Here is a 23,124-nt window from a genome sequence, read left to right on the forward strand (position 1 = left end):
ATTATTATTATTATTATTATTATTATTATTATTATTATTATTATTATCATTACTCTCTAAAATGAGAGAGAGGACGTGTTTGATAATAATAATAATAATATATATCAGTGTGTTTAGTCGACGGACTAAAATCGGACCACTCGAATTCCTTTATGTACACACGCTCGCACCACTAATACCGTGCAATATATTTAAGTTGACACAGTTAGAGAAAGAAATGAAATATAAAAATGACATTTACGTGTATGACGATGACGTCTTATTAATGGTTGTCACACGCGTAGATCACTACTTCGGTAATCTGTGTACGCTCTTATTGTAATAATTACGCCTGCAGACAAAAACAATGTTCTCGATGATTTTCCCGTGGCTGTCGTGGTTTCAGCATGTTGTAATAATACGTAAACTTGTACGGTTCTGTTGGTCGAAAAAAAAAAGAGAAAAACCGGTCGAACAAATGGAAAACCATTCAATTCGAATTGATTACTTTCGAAAATACAATACGATTCCGAATTTAAGCGTTGGTTTTTTTTCCTGAGATCGCTATGTAACGGATAATAAACGGTATTCGATTATGAATTATATTATGTTTATAACGATCAGCGAATTTATTAAATTTGATAGACCTCGCGAAACGATACCGGAGTATTAATGTGAAACTCGATTACTACATAAATTTGATGGATAAAGACCTCGGAATTTGGACGATAAATAACAATATTTCAGTCGAACGAGTTACATGATCTTGTCTAATCTTACCAAATATGTTTAGACCTTACGGTTAGCTTTTTTAGTAATTTAATTTTTAGTAGAAAATCAAAAATATTTTTTTTATAAAGTGGAATTAATAGTATACACTAGAAAGCACTAGACTTGATTAACAAATTAACGTTTCATGGATAATTTTTAAAATAACTGTAAACATCAAGAAAATGTTAAAAACATTATTTATATAAGATGCAGATGTCGTTATAAATTATTAATTCAAAACTTTTACTTAAAGTTCATTAGATTCTCGAGAGTTTAATAGCAGTCTAATAGTTATTACTAAATTTCTAATGATTTATTTTACCGCCAATAATATTTCTATCAATCAGTGAACATGTAAGTATTAATAACACAACGTTAAAATGGTCATAGTGACGGAGAAAGTTGTATTGATTTTATAGTATTTGGTGAAGATTTATCGCATTGATGAATCAAATAATTGAGACATGTTCCACTCAAAATATAAAAAAAAAAAAAAAAAATAGAAAAATATATTGCCACTTAAATTCCTTAAAGACAGAAAAATTATGTACAGTTTCTTTTCAAAAAATAATACGTAGTTGATGTGTAAGAATTATTTTTTTTATACTTGGAAAATGTTGGATCACGAGAAAGCTTAAAAAAAAAAATAAAATTCTCAAATATTTTATTGTGTTTAATCATTACATATATTATATACGATTTTTATAAACTAGTAAATGCATATATTATATCATTTATTTTAAAATCATATCAAATATTTTAATTTATATTCTTCAAAGTAACATTATTGTTTGGATCAAATTTTAACATATAGTTTAGGTAATTAATCTGCCAAAAATATTATAAGTCGTGGAAGTATTAGACATGGGTATAAATTATATAAATTATATAAATTATAAAATGTATTCAATTTAAAACAATTTCTAATTTATTCTTTGGAATTACTATTAAGTATTAAGATATTATTTCTAGAGTAACTTTTTTACGATTTATGATAAAAAATAAATACCATCACAAACGACTTCACTTATTTTAAGTTAAATATCATTGCCATAACTACTATTTCAGTAAGGTTAGTGACACAATGAACTTTTAGAAATAATGCACTTAATAAATGTCAAACTATAATCATAAGTTTAATCGTATTTCGATTATTTATTAAGCACAATTGATTCTCATTGCTGAAATAATACTTCATGGATGACTTTCAGCGGCAGATTGATTAAAAATTTCGGCCCGGGAAATTACCGTATGACCGGCCCACCATCCAATAATAATAATTGTCCATAAAAGTCTCCTTTATTCACGGATTAAATGCTCGTAGAATTGTTTACAACACGTTTACACTGGGGTTTTATCACAATCTTAAGAATTAAATACAATATAATTAAATAAATTATTTTTATAAAATAATTTTTAATCCAAGTACAACGCCCCAGTGTTATAATACGACTAACGGCCCACCGGGAACTTTCCCGGTATCCCGGTGGGCCAATCCGCCGCTGATGACTTTAATAATTATTTACCGAAGTAATATTTATTGAAATAACTTTTTATATACATTATACTAACGATAATCATCATGAGTATTATAATAATATTATAATAAACATTATAATATCATAATCATTTGAAATAAAAAAAAGTCGTCACATATAAAATCTTAATATAATTTTATAAAAATGTATCTGCTATACTTATTACATTCCAAAAAAATACAAAAAGTAATTTTTTAATTATTTATTTTTAAATAATGCTTTAGAACTTCCGAACAATTAAAAAAATTCAAATAATCCGTTTAATGGTAAACAAAAAATATTTTAATACGGTTCATACATTTTTAATAAACAATTTTTAACTTTGATTTATACTGTGTTAATTAATTATGCAGTGAAATTGTCCTTCAGACGAAGCAGAACTAATAGTATTAATTTTCTGTACGGTTTCACTATTTTATTTTATTTTTTTCGAAAAGTAAATAAAGTGTTCTAAATAATTATGTCATCAAAACAATATCAAATTTGTAATAATAATATATTATAATAGTTTATGTTGTGCGTATTTGTGTGAAAAAAAGAAACGTCGGGTTCGGTAGATTTAACTGATATTTGCGTTTTTCTGTTGATTTGTAACGGACGACGTTGTATTAGTATACATGTTTGTTCGGAAAATGTATTAGTGTCCTAAATATCGATCGGTAATTAAGACCACTAAAGTACCTAGTGTTATCTATTTTGCACTTTCGAAGCGGATAAGAGTCTTGAAAAACATGAAAGTATACGGCTATGACGTGTCCAGATTCAATTCTAAAAGCCGGAACACTGAGTCAAGTTTAGCGGTATATAAAAATAGTATTACACTGAACTCCCTTTGTGGAAGCGAAAACGTTTGATTTAGGGTAAGGTCACACGATCGTTTTATTGACGGACGTTATGACAGACGTCATGACGTCCGTTGTTGAAATTCATTATAATTATAGCCTATAAGATATATACAGTTTAGTATAGTATTACTGTATACAGCCACACGTCCGTTATGATTTGCTTATCCACGTTTTAAATTAATATTAAATTTAATTAACGGATTATAGATTAAAATGACAAAGATAGCCGAACGTTTTTTTACCGTCTATATTTATATATTTAGTACATACTTTTCACTGGTAGAATACATTTTTTTCAAAACATCTTGCAATATAAGTATAAAAACTGAATAATTAATAACTGAAGTAGAAAAACAACCAGTATTTTGGTCAGAATCTAATAAATCTCATAAAGATCGAAATAAAAAAAATGAAGCTTGGTTGAACATTACGTCAGTTATATATGAAGTTTTATAAATAAAACCGAAAGTAATCTCATATTCGTATTTTGGCGTATTACTTCATGTTAAATTTTTGTAAAATGTTCATCTAACAAACTTCCGAAAATAATTAATAATATGTACACTATCAGCTCGAAAACATCTATAAAGTGTGTAAAAATGGTACCCCGACAAAATATCGCCGGCAAAATATCGCGTGATCAAAATATCGCAACTAAAATATCGCGAAACCAATATATCGTGAAGAAATAATACCGCCGTACAATATTATCGCGTCTGTATATTGCATTTAACTTTATCTTATCTAATCTTATTCACCTTTTACCTTTTTTTTTTAGAGTTTGAAGTTTATCTTCAAGGTATTTCAATGGATATAATATATAATATATTATATTTTTTTTAATATTTATATATCAATTCTACTATACAATTTTATATGCTTAAAATATATTATTTATTTATAATTTAATTAATGCTACATTTCATACTGACGATATGTATACTGGCAATATTTATTCCATGCAATATAATGGTTTCGCGATATTTTGGTCACGCGATATTTTACCGGTGATATTTTATCGGTGATTCTATAAAAATCGCTATACAATAATCGTTTACTAATTATATCGGGTACACCCCCCATTTTCTTTGCTCTTATTTTTTTTTTGTGGATTCAATGCAGCGTAAGCGAAAATCGCAACCATCTCGTCATCCATTTCGATAGAAATTGACGTTGTCCCTAGCTGTGTGTGACTGGAAAAACAACGTCTGTTATAATAACGTCCGTTTAACGTCCATCAATATAACGCTCGTATGATCTTACTCTTATGGTGCAGTGCAAGGCGTATAACACATTTTAATAATTTTAACAATAATAGTTGGTTGCTTTTTATCGAAACATTTAGGTTAGCTATTTGTCATACAAACGAGAGTTTTGAGAATAACAATTACATATACAAATATACAATAGGTGGTAGCGTTTACAATTCGTTGCACTTTATGCACCCAGTGTTCATTGAGGACGATATTGCATTCAAATCGGGTCAAAATAAAAGTTGAACGGATCTAATGATTAACATTCAACCCATTACCATATATTACGGAATAGTGTATGGGCGAATTTTCAATGGATCTTCTTAGTCGATCTCGGCTTTCGTAAAAAGCATGATACTAGTTTTGTGAATTTAAACATTTTTTTTTTGTTTCATTTTTTTGTTAACTCAAAATAATTTTTTTTTTCGAATTATTTTACTTTTTTCCAACAAATATTTTTGGTGGTTAGAAAATTTTAACGAAAATATAAACATTCTTATTATTTTAGAACTCAAAACGAAAATTTATGTTTAATCAAATCAATATAAATTTTTTTGAAATAATATATTATATAAATATACCATAACGATAGAAAATCCTAGTGTGAAAATAAATCGAATAAAGTATGCAATGCAATGAGCACTTATCACTGAAAACCAAATCCCAAGAATATTAAACAAAATTAGTAAGTATATTAACATTATTTTATTAAAAATATTTTCCATTTTTTATTGATTATTTATTTTGCGTTTTTAGAAATAACTTAATCACATTTTAAAGTACTTTGTTTATTTTAGTATATAAAGATTATGTGATTTAATTCTTGGATTTTAATTTAAATTCATATTATTTCAGTAAATTAATTAATAACGAACATTATACATCAAAAATAAAAATATTTCACTACTTTATATAAACTATATGGTAGAATGTCATGTGTTCGAATGCCGTATGTTTGAAATTATCGATAAACGAAAACTACATGAATTTTACCATAATATTTATTATTCATTGATTTGATCGTATGCGTAAAAAATTAAATTTAAAAATATAAAAAGTCGTAAAATAAATAAGTCATTAATAAATGTAAATGTTAAATAAAAAAAAAACTAAAACCTTAAATTGTATATTTCTCGTAAAAACTCAATAATATTTATTTTTGAATTTTTTAGCCTTAGAACTAAATTTTTAATTCGTTGTTTCCGTTCTTCATTGCATGTTTTTTTTTCTTACTTGTTCTACCTTGAATGATTTGCTCTATAGAGTTTTCAGTTTCATTTTGAATTTTTTGGAACTGTCTCATCAATTTGTGAATTCCTGGTTGTTTGGATACTAATCTATAAATATTTTTTACATATTATACCCACGTTATAACGTTAATTTTTCACGAAATTATGTTATGACTATTGATACATTGTTCCTATCTATTAAATCGACCGTGCCATGATTCAGCAATATTTGTTGTTCTTGGCAAATTTTCATCAACTCTTGAAACTACTGACCACATGTCAGTTGGAAATAAAGGAAGATGTCGTTGAGGTTTAATACATCCGCCTAGTCTTATAGCTGGTTTACCATAAAAGTAAGTATTTTAAAAGTATTCTAAAAGTGATTGTTCTCTTTCGTTGTCACTAAATAATAATTTCATAATTTCTCAACCTTCGGTTACCTAAAAAAAATATAATAGTATATTTTTAAAGTAGCGATAAGATTGCACGACTCTGAAATATTAGATAGTAATAAAATAAAAAAAGATAAGTGTTATGTATTTTATTTTTTTTTAATACGTACTTTGTTCATTGGGAGAAAAGAAAGAGCAGGCAAATGCTGAAAAATCAAATTAAATTCAGGGTCTTCCATGTACTTTGTAGATAGCATTTCTTTTTGAATATGGTGCCAGAAATTTTGACAAAAATAAAAAAACAAGCAGAATGCATTACAAATTAAAAGACGTCATTGATAGCATTGATTAAAGCTTTTTCAAAGTCTGTTATTATTTCAAGTTCATTATTATTTTCGAAATTAATATTATTTTCAATCGCAAAATTATTAAAGACATTGAGCACTCTTTATAATCATCTTCAGTTTGGTTGGTCATCAGCAAGTATAACAATGGTACACAAATGTGATACCTCATGAAATTGATCTATGTATTGTAAATATCTGTTTAAAAATTCCAGGACAAGCCTTGAATGTTCCATCAGCGAGCCAAAAATGTGATTCTATCAAGTTTATATAATTCTGAACTGTTGTGAAAATCGTACATTTATTATTTCCTTCGACTACATTTTTCAAAAAGAAAGGTTGTCCTGAAATTGTATTTTGAAGTTCCGAAGGAGGTATAAAATTTAGTGAAACTGGTTCTAGTACTTTTTCTTTTCTCTGCCTTTTTACGATTTGCTTAGATGTGTTTTTAGTTACTTGAGATGAAATTATGACATTGTTATTCGTAATTTCGTTCAGATATATTTGATTTGGTGAGTCTTATGAAGTTTGAACACATTTTTTAATTTAATTTTTTAAAATTTTGCATTGAATTTTAACTGTATCTGGTGCCTGGTAATGATCATTAATAATAGAATAATCGTCATGTTTATATTCACCGTGGTCAAATATTATCCGAAATGTTGGTCACATCGTTTTGTACATTTCCAATAATACATATTATTTTTATCACGTACTCGCAATCATATCTTATTAAGCATGAATTCATAATTATTTGCAAGTAGCATTTCCTTGTTAGTAGCATTTTTAAACGTCTTTAAACTTGCCATTTAAAAGAGAAAAGTCACTTACACAAATTTATAAAATATTATTTAAAAAACAACATTCAAACGTAATTGTGTTCGACACTTGTAATGATGTATTAAGCCGTATTGATAGATGACAGACAAAAAATAAAAACGTCGAAAATATCTGTAATACCTTAATCAGTGAAGATAAAATTGTGTGAAATCCAATATTATAAAAACGCAATTATAATATTATTTCCGTTTAGTTTCGTTTATCGATAATTTCAAATATACGACCTTTCGTACACACATTCTTTCGAACAGACAATCTTTCGGACACTTGAAGTTCGGCCATACGGCATTCGAACACATGACCCCTTACCAAACTATATATTGTATTTTGACATTAACTTTTTATACAGTATGGTTTGAATACTCATGCTTAAATGTTTAATATAGTGATACTAGAAAAAACTCAATAATAATTTTAGTATCATAGATTAAATTATTAATTTCAGATAAAACTATTATATCATTCATAAAAACATTATTATAAAACTTAATAGGTTTAACTATTATTATTCCTTACCACAAAAATACTAAAAACTAAAAAAAATAAATGGAAAACGTCCAGAAGATAATTTGTTTACATATCTATAACTAATATAATTATGTACAAAATATATTTATTTAGTATTGTCAAAGTATACATTAGCTTGCACTCCTAAATTAAGCACAAATAATTATTTAATGGTACATTTTTAGTTTAATTATAATAATTAATTAACCAGCAAAAAATTTCCTTTATCCTAGTAGAACTAATTATATTCATATTGCATACGATTTCACTGCCATATAATCTATATTTTGAAAAATAGATTAAATATCATAAATAATTTAAAATACTTGTACATATATCATTAAAAAGAAAATTTCATATTTAACCTAATAGTTTATGCATATAACTATTTATACCTACTACTGTAATACTCATACAATGTCAAACGATAGATTAATTTTTATACATTTATTTACTTAATTTATTATTATTATTATTTTAATTTTACATTTTTTATATACTTTATTACATAATATATTCGTACGCTTAATGCTATCGTCTAATATATTTAAAACGCATGAATAAATATATATAAATAAATAGTTTCTGTTATGTGTCGTCTTTGCGAAATGTTTGTACACAAATTGTACACGCATTAGGTCTATTATAATAATAATTTGTCTAAAGAAGCAAACGTAATTTGCTAATTATAGCAAGTTTTCTATTTATAGAAAGTTTCAAATTTAAATAAGCCAAAAAATATTTTGGTATTAACTGATTTTAAGATATACATTAAAGAAAACGAATTTCAGAGTTCTTCTAAAGTGAATTATAAGTTTGAAAATCACAAGCACAGTACATTTCGAATTGGATATGAAATCAATATTTTTATAGTTTATACTACCACTTAATTTTAAAAATTATAAAGTATTGAATAGTAGTTACTGCAGTAGTAATAGATTATGATGGACGTGCGAACCTAGTTAATAACTCGAGAGAAAATAGTTATAGTAATTATAACTATGGGTCTTCAAGATGTGACGAACAAACACTCATATAGTACATAAAACACAATACAAAATAGGTTTTTTACATTAAAAAAAGTATGTTATTATTTATTGGTACAAATGTGTCATAAATAATAAAGTTTCAATTGCAATGCATATGGTAAGAAACACGAAAAATGTATTTATGAGTTAGAGCGTTCGTGATATATAACCGATCCATCAAATGTATTTGTTCATGTATGGTCTTTAAAATATTATTTTTCTTGTAAGTAAATGCCTTCGTCTTAATGAGCATAATAATTTAATCGAATCGTAACATTACGATATTCTATTATTTATACTATGCATTTCGTACAGCAGCCGATATTATAATATTTTTTTATCTGTTTTTTTAATCGCCAAAATGTTCAAACAACTATTTTTTCTTCTCTTTGCTAAATACAATTTATCTTTCTGTTCACGTCTAATAACCCTGCTTCAAAATATCTAGAATTTTTTTTTATATATTTCCACGGTCGGCTGACCGACCGCAGACTATAAATATGTCCTCGTGTTGTGGTTACCGACTAATTCTGTAAAAATATAAATCGGTAATGTCTTCGATGACCCATCACTGTCCACAGCGAATGTCCACTTAATTAGATATACCTGCTCGCCACTTGAGCATAATGCGCGACCGTGGACGACGGTTAGCCAATCGTAATAATAAATCGGTCGCGGGGTGTTGGAAGACCATGGATCGCTGAGCTCTTTGTGTAAATACTCGGCGTATTATTTTCAGACGCTTATACAGCCTACTTTCACATGGGTCGTCACTTGGTTCATCTCAAAAGTAATAATTCACGGCCAACGCTTGTGTAAATATTGTATGCGCGTGTGTAATTGTAGTCAAAACATTTTAAACTACTGTGGGAAGACTATTATAATATTTCCGTGGAGCTTGGTATGCTGTACTACTATTAATACCGTCATTGTGTTGTGATCGCGGCGACTAGATCTCGTATTTTGTTTACAGGTGTGAATTAAAGTTAATATCCTTGGGGTTATAGCTCGTCCGCTTGCAGAATCCACGCACAAACGGTTACTGTTGACAATTGTAACGCAGTATTAGGAATATATCGGGTCCATTGTAGTGGGATGTATTTGAAAAGAACAAATCACGTCCGAAGACGTCGGGACATTGGTGACAAGGATGAGAATATTTACGAAAATAACTATGAATATTTTTATGATGTTATCACTATTACTAAAAGTTTTGTTTGCGTACAACTATGTTGCACTCGTAGAGGTCAGTTATTTGATTTTTCCGAAGGAACAAAAGTAAACTTTTATTTGCTGTTTTTTTTGTGATTTAATCGAAACAAGATTATATTTTTTACCTTCTTCTTGGAAGTATAAAAACCATAAGCTCATATCGAAATTTAACGAAGTGCATTGTATCCAGTACCCATCTTTGGTTCATTATTCATAAATACAGTGACGACCATCAGAACGCTCTAGCAATAGTTCTATAATATAATTCATATCGAACAGTTTCAATATTTAGTAAAATTATTACATATGAATTTATAATTCTTCAAAAATTATTATAAATAGAAATTTTTGAATGTATTTCATGTTGAAAAGGACCGTATGACAAAACAGTTACTTGTTTGTGTTTACTATAACATTCTTGTATAAAATACATGTAAGAATAAAGTAGTATCGATTAAATAGTTCTGAACGTTAAATAATACAACATAGTGTTCTAAGATTTTTAAATTTTCATTGAAATCAACATTGAACACTTTTGCGGGGAAAAAATTCCCACGGATAACCAACAATGTGTAGGAAGAATTAATTTTTTTGTCAGACTTTCACATAATATACTGGTAAATTTTTCCAATGTAATGTTAAATTTGTTATAAGGTTTCATTAGTATTATTATTCATACTATTTATATACTTCAGCAGTTACTCAGACATGACAAACAAAATATTAAAAACCTTATAAATAAAAAGTTCACAAGTATATTTTTTAAATTTACTATCTGTAGTATTATTATAACCTACTAGTATATGTCGAGTTTTCGTTAATTTCAAATATATTCACGACATAAGAATCCACTGGCTATTGCTCCTCGAGAAAGTCGTTTTTACAACGAGTACTTAAATGTACATTTATATAATATAATATCGTTTTTCATTCGAGAGTTCTATTGAAAACTTCCAATAAAATTCTTAAATATCATGTACAGTAAAAACTATGAAGTGAAAAATTTTTCAATTTTATAAAACCATGTTTGTTTCATACAACAATAACTACAATGTTAATTTATGATAATAGTGAGAAGATCAATGTAAATTTTTACCTCGGGTTGGTTTCGTAACTGTGTACTTAAAGGGGATTATAGAGACTTTATACATTTAATGATTATTAAATAAGCTTGAAGATTATAAAATATGTTTTCGTTAAATTCGAATTTAAGTCATGTATAAGATATTACGCATACAACGAGGAAAGGAAATGCAATGGTAACAATAAGAGGAATAATGAACACTTCGTATCTGTAATTGAATCGCTAAAACGTTGTCGATAAAAACAAGATAAATATAATAACATACAGAACGTAATCGGTTAATGTAACGGTAACAATTGATATTCACCCGTGGGTTAAACATACAATGCGACTGTTTGTACGCATCGGATTTTGATATTTCCGTGTTCACAGTAAAAATTCCCGACGTACTTCGGACGATCGAGGAAACCCATGGTACTAACACGTTCGTTTAAATATTGAAATCGATTTAAATCGGTACGCTTGTTCGGCGGCCAATGTCAACCAACCGTTTTTAATAATTTTCAGCCAGACGTCGATGATAATATTACACGATCCACGGCCGAGTCGCATCGTAATGGTACAAATTGTATAACACCGTTATATTGTAAAAACCTCTTGGGTTGTAAACCGCACGGCGATTCACGAATTATATATTTACCGTGGCGGGCGGAAATGTCACGCGGACACATCGTGTTAAATCGAAAACCACGCTTTGCTAAAAGGGGGGGGGGGGGGAAAAACCAACAGACACGACCGTTCTCGGTGCGTACCGCATTGAGCGTCGCGGTCGGGTCGGGTTCAACGGAAAATCTGCTGCGCCGCGGGTGGGGCGGCGGCGGCGGCGGTGGCGCGCGAACGCTTCGGGTGACGGTCGGGGAACGTAGAGGGGATCGAGTCGACCCGTACCTGGAAGGTACGCGTCGGCGGTCGTATAAAACGTCTTGGCCCCGTGTCCGTCGTGGTTCTTACGCTCCGGTAACGTTCGCGTTCGGTACCCGGTCCATCTGTCAAACGCGCGCACACCGCCTGTCGTCGTTTCGCGTTTTCTTTCCGTTCACCTGCGGCAAGCTTCCCCGATCGTTCGCGCACCGTCTCCGTCACCGTCATAACACCGCACTCGTCGTCACGTCGTGCGCTGCACCGTCAACGGCACAATATGGTGTTGTCCGCCGTGTCGATCGTGATGCTGGCCGTGTGGTGCGCGTCCGCGAACGTGGTCGTGCCGAACGCGACGGATACCGCGACCGCGGTCGCGGCGGACTCGCAGCCCACTGCCGCCGCAGCCGCCGCAGCCGCTGATGAACCCGGCGCGGTCGCGGAACCGCCGACCATTGTGGTGTACAACAGTACCGAGGAGAACCGCGATTCCAGGTTCCTCAGCTTCTCGATGGGTACCGATCAGGCGGCCGCGGCGTCCGCGTCCAGCACCAATGCGCTGCAGGAGAAACAGGACGAGTCGACCGCCGATCCGAGCGCGCACCTGGTCGACATTTACACCGACTGTCTGATGCAGCTGTCGTTCCCGTGCGTGCAGCGCAAGTTCCTGCTGTTCCTGGACAAGCTCGGCAGAATGAAAGGTGAGTTCCGGGCGATCCCATCACGCGTACGTGGGTCTACGCGGTCGTCGTGACGGTACCAACACCCGGGGGCGCGATGTACAAACATATTAGGTTTACCGGTTTCGGACGAACGACGTGTACGAGCACGTCAAGAGCTATCGGAAAGAATAACAACGAGATAACGATTTACAATCGTCGTTCGAGTGACGAACGGTCGTCATGCACCGTTGATACGGAGAGAGCAACGGGATGAACTGATGATCGTTGTACGTCCGCGCAGTTATTGTATGTGATAGGAAAATAGTACACGTGTAGTTCGGACGGTGTCGAAGAACCCGAAAACGTTTTGTCTTCGAACATTCGACTCCGTGGTCTGTCCGTTCGATTTTCGTTTTAAGACGGTTTTCCGACGCTACCGGACGGTTCGCTGCGCTGCCGATGTAATATTTCGCCGACCGTCTCGCGAAATCGGTGTCACCCTCGTCGCGAAACACCTCGTCACGACGGAGCGGCGGTACCCGTTCTGCCGTTTCCGTCGTCAGATGATCGTGCGAATATAATATAATATTGCCTACATTAGTTATATACATATATGTATGCGTTTGTGTTGTTCCGTGAAAACGAATTTGTACGAAATCGGTTTCTCGGCGTGCAACGCGCTTTATTCGTTCGAATCACAAATTATCGGTCCGTGTATTCCACTCGTGAAATCTGTTTGCATGGTTTTTTTTTCCCCATGACAGCAACAATTATTATGCCACTGATATCGCTGTCTTTTCACCAGCACCACTGTTGGCATGCCTTCCGTAACACGGCCAATAGTACATATTTAACGTGTAACGTCCCACACGAACAGACGAAAAACCACGTACCGATTTTTATTAGATTAACGCCCCGTTGGAAATTTGACACGCGATACTGTACCATAACATTTTGTTACGTTCGAGAAATTACAAACGAAAAAAATTATAACGAGCCTCGGGGGGAAAAAAAAATTAACAACTATATTATAATATTTACAATGTATATGCATGGCCATAATTTTAGTCTAACCAAAAAAATAATGTTTTCGCGCAGATGCACTTCTTACAGCTTCGTAATGTCCTTTAAAAGTAGACGATACACGATTGTTATGTATTCGATTTGCAATACCCATTTGTATGAGATGTTATAATTCCGTTGGAAATTTGATACGCGACTTTATGATTTACATAAATAATTCGAAAATTAAGAAATATATATATAATATATAAATAAAGACCAAAAAAAAATTAAAATGAAAATACTATGTTTTTTTTATAAACTATATATAATGAACATAATTTGCATTTGAACCTGTACGATCGTGTTATTTTCCGATTTAACTGCGTGCACATTATGGTATCGAAATTGTACTCCATTATATTGAATTTACCTTTAATAAAAAATGACCTCCAATGAATTCAACAAAAAGGTGAGTAATCATTTTGATTTTTTATTTATTATTGAATTTAAAAAAGTATTTAACTACATTATGGTACCACTAGACCTACATGCGATTATTGGTTTATTTTTAAGTATATAATTTTTGTTTATAAATACATAACTAAAATTACTATAAATTTTAAACTATTATTATTAATATTACTAGAGCTCTACAGTTGTAAGTATAAGAACTTAAAAGAACTTAAAATTTACGTATTTCATTCACCTAAATTATAAAACTTATTTCTCGAGTAAGTCATTAATTGATGTTCTAACTTAAAAATATATATACACATATCTTATAGTCTAATCTATTATCTGTATCAATTTATTTACTATGAATGATTGATATGCATTTTTCACGTAAACTAATAAATAATGTTAGAAAATGTCAATGTTAGAAGTTTCAGAAATATTTTGAGTCGTCACGTCAAAACGTCTACATGCTTTTGTTGCCTTAACCGATTTTTACAGTCATAATATTATTTATTTCAATTTGTTTTTATACGGAATATTAGAAAAAACAGGAAAATCATTTGAAATAGCGTGTATAGTTAAACCAGCATTGCATACTATTCATGATTTTGACAATAGATCTTACTGAAGTGAAACGTTGAACATCGGTTGCCAAAATATACGTAGAACTCAGCAGTATCGTCTTTTTGACGGATCAGAAAATCTATTTCCGACACCAATCTACGTTTGAATTCTATTTATTTTAAGTTTTAGAAAGCTACGGAGTACAGTGTTAATATATAATTATTTTTTACCAACGATTTTTTGAAAATACATTTTCGTCGATGAAAAATCAAACAATGCTCTTGAGTCGATTAGAAACGTTTTAATGGGGATAAAAATTACACAAATAATGTGATATAGACAAATAATAAATAAGAAAAATCTACACTTTTTTTTGGATAAACCTTACTTTTAATAATAAAAACATAATGATCAATTCACTATCATTAAATAATTGTCCACCAATGACGGACGGGTTCCCGTGGCAAATGTTTGAATTAAGTTGAAAGTATGGAGAAATCAATCTTTGTTTTCGTTTTCAATTGGACTAAATTTACAATATTTAACATTTTACGTTGAACCAAAAAAATATACTTCGATCCATCAATTACGATTATTATTCTTACTTTTCGGTGTAATTTAGTTTTAAATACTTAAAGACGTCATGGTTCCCTAAGCTTGCATTAATTCGTCATCTGTGCATAATAACTATGCGTTCGATCTTTATTGAACGTAATTTTATCTTCTTGCCACCAAAGAAGAACAATGGATATGATCGATGGGTTTTAAATCATAATATTGGCATTATACCATACATACACGAATACCTAACATTATTATGTTATAATATTGTATTTTTATTTTTTCTAATATTACTCCTATACGTTCCTATACTTTATGTATACGTTTTACGTGTAATATGTAATAACGCGTATAAAGAGAACACGAAACAATGTTTGATTCCCGCGGACGTACGCGATGCACCGGATTTTTATTGATAGGCTGTCAACAATTGAATTGTAGACATTTCGAAATAATAAGAAATAATATTAAACACGCGTTTACCAACAATGAGATGGTGTTTAACAAAATATTAAACGTGTTTTCAAATAGACACACTGCATTTGGTATGTGTGTGTGTGTGTGTGTGTGTGTGTGTGAATACATACATACATATTTTTTTAATCCTTATATGTTTTCGGTTTTCTTTCAAATAATATTTTACAACATTACAATATACTTTGTTCTCATTTTTGTACATATAATAAAAATATTATTTTGTATTTACAATCGATAAAATAAGCACAATGACATATATACATTATTATATGTACAGATTGTTCTATTGTGTTTTCCGCAATATTTTCTAGGCTTTGTGGGATAATGGAATTTCTATATCGTTCTCACCACTAAAATAAATAAAAACAAATTGAAAAATCATCGTGGTATAGAACGTGTAAAAAGTATACCCTCGAACGTTGCGTACACCGACATATAGTGTATTATACGGAAACTTGTGTTTGTTTTTATCTCTGAAAAAATAAAACTCCATCAAGTTTTGAGTTGATTTTTAGATAATAACAGTTGACGGTTTAATCATATCCGACAGTCGATCCGCAAATAATTTATAATGTGCGAATAGAATGAAATTGAGGATTTAAAACCCAGTGTTTTTTTTTTTTTTATTCTTAAATTTGTTATTATCTTATTTTTTTTTTTTTTTGTGTAGTTGCTATGCTCAATTGGTGATGTATAATTTAAACCACGGTGACTTTTCCGTAAGATTATTTTCAGATCAAATTATCGCAATGTATTTAGAGAGCAAGAGTGAGGAAACTAAAAGAAATTGAAACGGTTTCCCTGTATTAAACGACTTGACACAATATCAGTACTTGCCGGCGGCGTTAATAATTCCAAACGATTAAATAGGAATATGCTATCGGCGGGTTTTTCACGACACGTTATGAACGCGGAGGAAAATTGCCGGGAAATAAAAACTAACTATCGTTTAGAGGAAACGCGTTGACACATTGACGCGTTCATGTTGTCGCGTATAATTTCGAAAACCCGACCGAGAAAATAGATCATTTATCGAATTTAATTGACGTATTAACAGTTTACGTTATTTGAAAAGATATAGTGAATTCCACCGAAGATGGAATTATTAATATAAGATGGGTTTATTGTATCGCAAAGCCGTGTTTTAAACAGAAATCGATACAGAAAAAGTCCAAACATTTTTGTTGGAAACGGAATATTTTCTTGGTCCAGTGCGATTCCGTCTTGGGCATATTCAAATACTGTTTTACGCTGAATGATCGCATTTATCGGAAACGGAAGAATTCATTCGGTTCCATTATCTCATGACGATTTCCACATATTTTGTGTAAAACAATGAGATCAACACGGAAAGATGACGGATTGTGTGATGCGCGTACGTAATAATCGTTTTCGACCACGCATTTGTTAATCGACCAACCGTTTTGCGGGCCGATGCAGGGAACGCAATACAACGACAATAGAGCAGTACTTCGTCCGTACATATTTTATACGTTTTATTCGATTGTCGTCGTTTTCTCTTTCGGAAATCGGCGTAAGATATCTGACAGCGTTCTGCTCCCGGCTAATTAGAAACGCTCGCAAACCCCGTACACCCCGTGCGAGTGCATAATATGTTTGTACATAAATCATACCGATACTTCTGTATTTGTGTAAATATACATGTATACATTTGCGCGGTAGAATTTCGCGTTGTTTACTTTTGTTTTCGCACCTGATACAATTATTGTTGTAGTAAATTTTTTGTCAATTTACCAGGCCGAGCCGTAAAGGCGGCCGCCGCCCGATCGCATTCGCGACGGTTTCTTCTGCGGACCGACTACGGTTTAGATTGGCGCGCAATGTAGAAAAACTCGGTAACCCACATCGAGCCAACACAGGTCCTATGCAGATGATATTGTTATAATCATCATTATTATTATTATTATTGTTATTACTGTTATTATTGTTATGTTTTCATATTTATTTCGGCCACGCGCCTGTACGGCGCGAACGACTATATTTATCTATTATTATTTATTTATTATTATCATCATCATCAACAGCAGCATCGCACTATTTGTCCTCTCCGATCTACTCTATATTTGTATAAGTACCATTAATGGGTCACACGACGGAAGACACTATTGTGTTCTTCGACCTATTCACTAAATCGTACTAATGTGAATGTTTTTAAATGGACAAAACCTTTTGTAATGATAATTTCTGTTCTCGGAAGAGTTTTTTATTATTTTTTTTTTTCAACTCTTTGTACCACTACAAGTTCGATCTTTGACCAGTCACGCTGACACTGTTCCGAGTTAGATCTCTGTTTCGTCAAAATTAAACGTATAGCACTGTTTTACTTTCTTTTTTTCATGTGGGAACTCTATCGGTGCACTACAGTTTTTTCCTTAAATTTCTACCTAAGTGTTCAGCAAATGTCCGCTTGTTTTCGTTCGAATTTTTTTTCTTATCAAAACAAATAAAAAACAAAAAAATGAACGAATAAAATTGAAAATAAAAATCATGAGAATAATAATTTTGTTTTCAATTAAAGTGATCCGATTAAATGGGTTTAATAAATATTAATGCATAGGGCAAAGTCAACATCGTATATTTTTTTCTTCTCATAACACCACTACCACCATCCTCTAAGCTTTTGGTATAGATCTCTCTAATACCGAAAAACTTGAGTCTACATGATATCAGCCGTAATGACGAACGTCAAAAATAATATAACTACTTGGGTCGCTTTTACATTCTAAATCTAGATCGATAATTTATTTTAAATTACGACAATTTTAAGTTTTTGGTGTCATTTTTGGATTGGTACTGATCTTGAATGTTATATTGTTGAGTCTTTCTAGTATTATTTAATCAATCGACCACACGCTGACATAACGATGGCATGTTATATTAAATTATCATTACAATGCACTTGCAACGAGTCAAACAGAAACGTCTAAAACTCAACGTTTTCATAGCGAAAAGATAAATGAAAAAATAAAACCACTAATCTAGAATATAATATTATTTTGTCTATTTATAATTAAATATTAATCTACTGTGGTTCCTTATGTAATATCGATCGTATTTTTTATTGTAACGTCGCAGGTTTTAGCGTTTTGGGTGATCTACTCTCGGTGGTCAGGATCAAGAGGGACATGAGACCACCACTAAACGAAACTGACCTGATGGCCAGACTCAACACCGTGGATGAACAGAGTGCCCTTTCTGCGCTCATGGTACACACGCTGGACCGTTTTATCAGCTCGCACGTACTGAGGATCACACTGCCCTCCGGAATTACGGCCGCGCTCAAAGGAAACGCACGTTCCATGTCCGGAAATACGTTGGATATTAACTTATCTCGGGCCATAGGAGAAGGTAATTCAACGGCATAGATTTCGTAATTCGATATGAAACGCATTTTAATTTTTTAAAATAATATGTTTAAATAATTAACTTATAACAATCACAACATTGCGGCGTAAAAAAATATTTCGATGCAATTGATATCTAATTAATTTTTCAATTTTGGTGACTATAGTGTAAACTTTTTCTTATTATGAAAAATAATAGACTGCCAAGTGTTCTTGATGGATCATATTATAATGTTCTAAAATATACCAACATTCTTAGAATATACTTTAATTACCGTATTCTACCCGGGTTTGAGTATGATAAACGTGCCATGGTTGCACAGTTTTTAAAAGTCAAATTTCAATCCATACCGTTATCGGTCGGTGATGTGCGGGTCAGAAAAGAATTTTAAGTTAATTGAAATGGGATCCGTGAAAGTCGTATAGGTCAAAACGCCATAATCGCTCACTGGATGTATAATTAAATTTCATTCTTGTAAACTTTTCGGTATGCATCGTAGACACTACATTTTTTTCTGTATTATTTTCTTCTTTCGCTATCACTTGTACTATTATGAAGTAATTATGGCATGATATCTGACCTGGATGCGACTTTTACAGGCCACCGATCACATAAATTACCATTAAAATGTAGGTAGCCCGGAGTTTTATAATTACTGTATTTATACGTAGTCACTTGATTACTATATAATCATACATAGTAAATAAGTATCTAGATAGAACTTCAAATAAAACTCATACATTTAGCCAACACCCCGGAACGTGTCGAATCGATAGTTGTTGAATTTTTGATAAAATGTCAATTGTTCAAATATATCTGACTGTGGCATCATCGACATCACAACATCGATTCTAGTTTATACGTCAAGGTGGAGGGGTTACCGAATAAAACATAAAACCATACATATTTTGCGACGGAATCCTTTTGAATTGTAGCAGTCGAACGATGTAAAATAAAGAACATAGGTGTACAATAAACTCGTGGCTTATACAAACTTCCCAACAATTACTTCTGTTTTCTTAAACTCTCCTAAAGAATTAAAAGCTTGACTGCAATATGTAAAACAGACATGTGCTGTAAGTTTTACTAGTAAAATGTTATAATATGTATATATATATGGCAAAATCAATACTCATTTAATACAATACGCTCAAATTTAAATAAATGCACAATAATAAAAATATAGTACTTAGTATGTCATATTGACGAAATATAGTCCAAAAATAAGATCCCATCTAATACATATTTCATATTTGATTTATGTTGAATAAGGATCGATTACAATTTTACAAGCATATATGAATGATATCCAATATCTTATTGAGTAATTCATATAACAATTTATAATATTACATCTTAAGCATCTTTTTTTTTTTTTTTTTTTTTTGATTAATTTTTATCATAAATTTGTAAACTAAATTATTATTATCATTATTATTATTATCGTAATGAATCATTTGTTCATAATGTTTGTGTTTATGCAGGAAGAGGAAAAGGCAAAAAGCACAAGAAAATGTTGCACATGATGATGATGGGACTAATGGGTAAGATGGCACTCATGGGTCCGCTTATGATGCTGATTATTAAGATCAAAGCCATAAAAGCGCTGTTTTTAAGTAAGCTCGCTCTGCTGATGAGTATGGCGCAGTTGATGAAAGGCAAGAAAAGCGGTGGCGGAGGATCCGGTAAGTGCATGGAAGGTCGTTTATGATAAAACGGCAAAACTGATAAATGGGTTGAACTGTCTTTCAGGTAAAGAAGTGATTATTGTCCATGACAGTCACGGAGGAGGTGGTGGCGCCGAATATGGTGCAGGGACCGCGGCCGGGTGGGTTTCCGGTCACACCGCAACCGGATGGTCGACAGGTGGTGGTGCTGATAGTTACTCCGCGGGATCGCACATCGGTGGAGGTGACAACACGTACTCCGGAGGACAAGACTCTTACTCTTCAGGTAAAAAATGAAAAAACCCAACTATTTGATTTCTGCGCAAAATATGTGTTTGTTCTGTATCGATATCAGTTCGTTTTCCAAACAAAAATACTTACTCATGCTTAATTTCTTTGCAGCTTACATGACTTTCGAGTCAGATCAGTCTTATCATTCTGTATAATGCAAAGCGAATAATATTTGACATTACGATAACTTTTTGATCAATCGATGTAGGAGGAAATAGGGATAAGTTGTTCCTTCGAACATTTTCAAGTCGTTAATGTATTTTAAAGGTATAATTTATTCCCATTATTTTTAAATACTTGAAAATATTGGTATTTTTTTTTCCCAAATTTTCCGATAATTTTTCTTAAATATACAATATATTAATCGTATAAAATCATATTCGTCTTATACCGAGAAACATGCGAAGGGTTAAGATGCGTGTTAGGTTGAGCTCGTCCGACAAAATCAGGAAACCGAATTAAAAATATAAACGGGTTTCGATCGTGCTTTCGAGTGATCGAAGAGAACGAGTACGCGAGCTGACAGAAACGGGAGATCATGTACACATAAAACCTCATTTACATTCAGCCCGTTTTCGTGGCAGTGAGCAGGGAACTGGGCATGGAAGTGGGCAGCACGAGTATGCGAACACGTCACTCGCGCTGATCATGCCCCTCGCATTGTCACTGGCCGCCGCTACCGTTAGGAGCGGTAAATTGGGCAGTGCGAGCAGCAGGTTAACCGACAGCGTGATATTAGCACACATTAACAGGGCAATGTAGACGCTCACTACCTGCGACGCTGCCACTGAAGTATTTTGACAACGAAATACAGCAGCGCGAGGAACAGCGGCAATGGCTGAATGTAAATGGGGTATAAGGATGAAGTTTACCGTTCATCGGGCGTACTCACGCCGAGCGCATTTTTTTTTTTTTTTTTTTGTTGACCACAGGCGCCGGAGTCGCGAGCGGTTGGGCGGGCGTCAACGGGCACGGCGGAAGCGGTTGGGCAAGAAAGTCGATGGTCCACGAGCCGCATTGGGTGGCCTACAGGGCTTACATCCCGACGCCGGAAGACGATCACGCCAGCGAAAAATAGACCCGACGAAATCTCCAGACCAAACGCACACAATGTATTATTTCGTAATGCGCATACAATTAGTATACGTACCGTTTGTAATATACCGTATAACAATGTACACACGTGTAATACGTAGATGCATATACGTATTCGCATTCTATAGATATATATATATATATATATATATATATATATGTATGTGTGTGTATGTATGTGCGTGTATGTGTGCGTATGTGTACGTGCTAAATTATTATTTAAACGTGGTTGTATTAAACATTAGGTACATAAGATTCGAGAAAAACGCGCCAATCGCGGCCGTGCCGTCCGTTCAGATGCTTTTGGACGGCGCGAACGGGGTCCAATTATTGTCGACATAATACACCGATTTGTTGTGAGACCGGTTCGAAACGTTAATATCATATTATTTACGAGATCGCGCGCAATAAGTGAACACCGTCGTCCGGTCGTTTCTGTTCAATCGATTATAATATAAAAGTTTCTTTTTTGCCGTAATAATGTTATATATACACGTATAAATACTATTTATTATTATTATTATTATTATTTTATTTTTATTTTTATATCGTTACTCCGTTAATTTATTTGTAAATAATCTATTTATATTTTTTCGATATTATTATTATTATTATTATTATTATTTATTAAAGTAAACTATACACATCGTGAAAATTACGAGCTCAATTTTTGTTTTGTTATTAGTTTTTTTTTTTTTTTTTTTCGATATCCATTAACACTTCGTACAATAGTGTGGTCGCGCATGTGGTCAATAGATGCACAGACCGTGTTTTTGAAGCACGTGCGACAAATTGTATTTCAAAACAGCGTTTATACTTTTTATTTTTCTTTTATTTTAAAACACGCACAGAAAATAGCAAAATGATTTATCGTCGATTGAGATTTATTTGTACATACATATAAGCATTTAATAGATTACTTTAATATTGCTCGTCGTGTATCAAATTTTTCATTACTTCGTATTAAACTGCAGTGATTTCTCTTCAATATGGATATACATTGGTTTTAAACTACTCGTCGTTAAAACAGTATAACATTCCAACACACATTCTGTGGTATACTTTTAAGCTATATTGGAAAAGCAATTTTCTGTTAAACC

The 23,124-nt window shown here is 32.2% G+C and overlaps 1 protein-coding gene across 2 annotated transcripts; it reads left to right on the forward strand.

The window, feature by feature from the left end:
- Positions 1 to 12,160: 12,160 nt before the first annotated feature.
- LOC112688422 lies at positions 12,161 to 22,539 on the forward strand. Of its 2 annotated transcripts, XM_025561591.1 has the most exons (6): positions 12,161 to 12,581; positions 18,702 to 18,974; positions 20,456 to 20,656; positions 20,724 to 20,924; positions 21,862 to 22,041; positions 22,270 to 22,539. In XM_025561591.1, exons 1-5 carry the CDS (start codon positions 12,161 to 12,163, stop codon positions 22,005 to 22,007), a joined length of 1,242 nt encoding a protein of 413 aa, XP_025417376.1. In that variant the 3' UTR covers positions 22,008 to 22,041; positions 22,270 to 22,539. The 2 variants fall into 2 exon arrangements, with proteins under 2 accessions (XP_025417376.1, XP_025417375.1); XM_025561590.1 differs by having other exon boundaries at positions 21,862 to 22,539.
- The last annotated feature ends 585 nt before the right edge of the window (positions 22,540 to 23,124 follow it).

This window comes from Sipha flava, unplaced genomic scaffold (assembly GCF_003268045.1).
Source record: "Sipha flava isolate LNK unplaced genomic scaffold, YSA_version1 38_pilon_pilon, whole genome shotgun sequence".
NCBI lineage: Eukaryota > Metazoa > Arthropoda > Insecta > Hemiptera > Aphididae > Sipha > Sipha flava.